General features: G+C 45.3%; 1 protein-coding gene across 1 annotated transcript in view; it reads right to left on the reverse strand.

The window, feature by feature from the left end:
* mpp2b (MAGUK p55 scaffold protein 2b) overlaps nucleotides 1-5,000 on the reverse strand; it is a 49,411-nt gene that overhangs the window by 31,844 nt on the left and 12,567 nt on the right. The window contains exon 2 of the mRNA XM_062531200.1: nucleotides 304-404. Within this exon, the coding sequence (XP_062387184.1) occupies nucleotides 304-404 (101 nt within the window). The remainder of the gene's footprint in view (nucleotides 1-303; nucleotides 405-5,000) is intronic.

Here is a 5,000-nt window from a genome sequence, read left to right on the forward strand (position 1 = left end):
CTTCTGGACGACGAGACTCATATATTCTAAAGGTTGCGCCTCTCAGACGCCAGCCACGGAGGATTCGTTAAAGGTGCCATTTCATACCTGTGCACTCAGCTGTCACCTGAAAAGAATGTCTTCCTCAGTGTGAACCTCTTAGCAGTCAGAGCAGGGAAGCAGGAAGGTGTCAGACTTCAAAGAGCCGAACCCTGTTCTTTAAAGCAGGACAAAATGGCCCTCTTTTTTCGGAGGATAAAAAACCTGATTGTCTAGCCGCAGCAGCCTTAGATGCGACCGAATGGAGTAATGAGACTGGCTCACCACTGGACTCTCCATGATGCCCTTGAGGAAGATGAGGTCAAGGTCGTTGGCCGTAGTGGAGCTGGTGCTGTCACTCAACGTGTCCAGGACCTGATGCATGGCTGAGGAAGGGATAGAGAGAAAAGGGGAGAAAAAGGGAGAGAGAGAGAGAGAAAGGAAGAAAGAATGGGGTGGGGTAGGGAAACAGAGAGAGAGAGAGAGAGAAAGTTAACATTAAAAACGTTTTGCTATTTCATTGAATATCTGTTATCCCACTTCAAGAACTACTGCAGTCAGAGAAGTCCTTCTTTATTCATATGAGCATTCTCCTGTCCATCTCCTGTCCATCTCCTGTCCATCACTGATGATGAATTTCATCAGTGCTGCTTGTTGGCTGAGTTTGGTTCTACTGTAATGATATCAGATGCCCTGAACACGTCTGTAGATATGAGATGCTCTGAACACATCTGATATGAGATGCCCTGAACACATCTTTAGATACGAGATGCCCTGAACACGTCTGCAGATATGAGATGCCCTGATCTCTCAGAGAAAGGGAAAGAGAGAGAAAGAGAGATACACAGAGAGAGGCAGAGAGAGAGAGAACGAGAACAAGAGAGATGTACACAGAGAGAGGGAGAGAGAGACAGAGAGAGAGATAATGAGATACAGAGAAAGATCTGAAGAGAAGGTGAGAGAGCAAGAGGGAGATTTTGCGCTTGACTTGCTCCTGTCTGCAGCAGGGGATGAAGGAGGGCCTGTTAAGGGGGGCAGACAATGTCCTCAGAGACGGTTTATAAAGCGAGACGACTCATATGAGGGTCAATTCCGGTTTCCCTGTGACGTAGTGCCACTCCCATTTAGGAGGCAAACGGGAGAAATAAACCTTATTTCGGATTATGACCATTCCCTTAGCCCTACATTCAGCAATGCAAGTAACGAACCCATATTCTACAAGGCACACGTCTTTCTAACTTTCTAACTAATTGCGCAGGCCACCTGTTATCAACGGCACACTGCTTCTGCTGCTTCTACACTGTTCTACACCGATGATCTCGTCACTGATCACGCCCATTTACGAGGCGGAAGTGGGCGCCATTTCATTCCATTGAAAACCCCCTTTATGATTCATCTTAGTAACTATACGATCTTTGACGTCCTCTGAGTCCAGTCCCTCCACGCGGCGGCCATATTGGGACACTTTCTGTGGCGCTTATCGAGCTTCTGTTCTGCAGAAACGCTCGTGCGCAACCTTGCTCCAGCGGTGAGAGCACAGCCTGTCAGCTGTCCTAGCTTCCTTGGGGGACCCACTCACTCCACCCGTTTGATTCTGTACCCCTACTGGATTATTGTAATGTCTGAAGTGCTATTGTGAATAAACTCAAACTCAACTCAACACGATGATGGCACAATGCATTTTGATTGAGGAGATTCAACACTCCAAAAATCCTCCTTAAAATCTCGGGATGTTAGCTGTTAGGGAACAGCTTTTACGTTACCCAAACCACTTATGATTGACTGTGAACAGCCATTGCACACCCAAACCACTTTAGATTCAAACCACTTATGATTCACTGTAAACAGCCATTGCATTACCCAAACCACTTTAGATTCAAACCACTTTAAATTCACTGTGAACAGCTATTTCAGCACACAGGCCAATCAGCACAGAGTTACTCAGTCAACACACAGGCCAGCAGCAGCAACAGCAGCAGCAGCATGTGAAATGGATTCTGATTGAACAAGCAGCGCAAAATGAGAATGGATTTTTCTCCCAGACCATCACAAACATCTGTTTACACACTCCCAGGGTGCAGTCAAAGGGACAGAGTGTGTGTGTGTGTGTGTGTGTGTGTGTGTGTGTGTGTGTGTGCTACCTCTCTCAATTTAATTATTGCTCCTCTCCTTTCTTCTTTCTCTTTGTTCCCTATACCTGCCAGACACACACACACACACACACACACACACACACACACATGGTCCCAAGAGTCTTCCGTCTCTCACAGAGTGGCCTCATTAGTACCAGACACATATGAGTGCCCCAGCCCATGCCCTCTGTGAGGTCACACGCTGGCACAGATATGTGATCTGATGCCAAGGTGGTGAGGATGGCATGGGGTGGCACAGAGATAACAGGTCAAGCAGTTCAAGGTGAGTGGAGAGAGAGAGAGAGACAGAGAGAGAGAGAGAGGGAGAGAGAGAGAGAGAGAGAGAGAGAGAGAGAGAGAGAGAGAGAAGATACCTATATGTTCAGTGTATGTAATAATTGCTTTGGCAATACAAATGTCTAACTATTTGTATAAAGCACTTTTGAATTGAATTGAGAGAGAAGAGAGAGAGAGAGGGGGGGAAGGAGAGAGAGAGAGAGAGGGAGAAAAAGGAGAGAGGGAGAGAGGGGGAGAGAGAGAAGTAGAGACAGAGAGACAGAGGGGTAGATGGGAGAAAAGAGAGAGATAGACAGACAGGGAGGGAGAGAGAGGGAGAGGGGAAGAGAGAGAGAGGGGTGAAAAAAGAGAGGTACAGAGAGAGATGAGGAAAGGAGAGAAAGGTGGGGGTTAGAGGGAGAGAGAGGGGTGGGGGTGGAGGGTATAGGGATGTAGAATGTCCAAAAATCTTCCTCTCTTTCTGTGAGCCGCGGGGAGCTAACTTTTTCCCTGACTCTGGAAATATAAAAATCTATCAGGCAAAACCTGAAGAGTTGGTTTAAAAGTTTCAGATGATGCAACAGCCAGCCCTCTCACACTGCACTTAGATACAGCACTTCCACACATTCACACACACACACACACACACACACACACACACACACACACACACACACACACACACACACACACACACACACACACACTCTCTCACACACACACACACACACACACACACACACACACACACACACACACACACACACCGGAGGGTCTCTATCTTATCTGGCAGTACTCCGACAAACTTGAGTGGAAATCGTGAGTCCCGTGGCTGAGCTCAGAGCTGCTGCATAATTCCCTTTCATTAGCCCGAGTGTGTGTGTGTGTGTGTGTGTGTGTGTGTGTGTGTGTGTGTGTGTGTGCATGTGCCCAGTTTGATTTTTACTGCTGTTCCCTCGGTGAGAAACACACAGGAACACACAGGAATATATACACACATACACACACACACTTACATTTCCCAGAGTAAAGAGAGAGTGGAAAAGATGCCAAATGGAGATTGGTAAATAGTCTCTTTCCCTTTCTCTCTCTCTCTCTCTCTCTCTCTCTCTCTCTCTCTGTGTGTGTGTGTGTGTGTGTGTACGCGCTCGTAAGCATTGAAGTTTTCTCGATCGCTTTGATGCTCATGTCAACTTTAACATCACACTTTCTAAACAGTAACAGTTCTTCTGGATTGCTTTGACCTGCTTATAGGAAATGGGATCCACTTGTGCTGTGTGATGAAGGTGTTGATGAAGACCAAGTCATCTCTTGTGCCCTACACTTAAGCACCTGGACAAGACCAATCTCACTGAGCTACAACTGCTCATTTTTAATGGAAATAGACCATCAGTAAACACCTGTTGTGCTGTTTACTCCACCACATAGCAGTGCAGTACTGTCTCTAAATGTGCCTTAGAGCCACACTGGCAAACAGCAACACAGAACAGACATACTGTAGCTTCTCTTATGGATAGTGAAGGAGTGCTGGAGAACAGACATACTGTAGCTTCTCTGATGGATAGTGAATGAGTGCTGGTGGAGGAATTGTGCAAAGGAGTTTCACACAGGCGAATCAGAGATCCAGACTTATGCAAAGAATCTCTACCACCTGTGAATAAATGTTGTCCTTTCGTTTAGCACAGAGAAACCAAAAGACTTTGGGGTCTTTGAATGACATCTGTGTTAACTGTTTTGCAAAAGGATGTGAGAAATGTGTGAACCCAATGAAAACGTGAGCACATGTGCAAGAGATGACTTCTGCTGTGCAAAGAAGGTGTTGGTGAAGACCAAGTGGATCCCAGTTTCTTTAAGCAGGTCAAAACAATCGAGAAAACCTGTAGAGAGATATTACAGAACATCACAGACGTGGTGCACTACCATAGATAGACAGAGAGATACTTTATTGATCCCCAAGGGGCAACTCAAGGTCCCAGCAGCTTAAGACACCACACGTTGCAATACACTCCAATGTAAACAGGAGGATCAACACAACAGCAAATCAACATGACTAAACTAAAAAGAACAATAAAATACTAAAATACTAAATACTAAAGATTAAGATGTGCATGAATGTACTGAGGAGTGACAATATGATCCAGTATGAGGTGTGTGTCAAGCTGGTAGTGCAAATAATTCCAACAGTGCAAGGTTAAAGTCTAGAGACCAGCAATAAATATGTACATATGTAAATATAGTAATATAACAGTTCTAGTATAGCTATATGGACATAGGGCTACTATATAAATGTTATAGTTTTCCTGTATCTTTATTGTGTAAGGGAAGTATCCACATGAGGAAGGACACAGGACAACAGGCAGATCAAACTCACGCGTGGCAATAAAAACATGAAGGCAAACAGTAGCTTACTGTAAATAATAAGATTACAGCAAATCTGTTTGACTTTAATTAGCTCAGGGTATGGACTCGTGTGGGCTGGTCTCAGTTGCAGATGGCTGGTTTGTTTATTTCATAACGCCATGGCAACGGTCAGGTGACACCTGCAGGTTATGTTCTGTTCATCTTATCCTCACA

The sequence above is a fragment of the Sardina pilchardus genome, chromosome 3 (assembly GCF_963854185.1).
Source record: "Sardina pilchardus chromosome 3, fSarPil1.1, whole genome shotgun sequence".
Lineage (NCBI taxonomy): Eukaryota > Metazoa > Chordata > Actinopteri > Clupeiformes > Clupeidae > Sardina > Sardina pilchardus.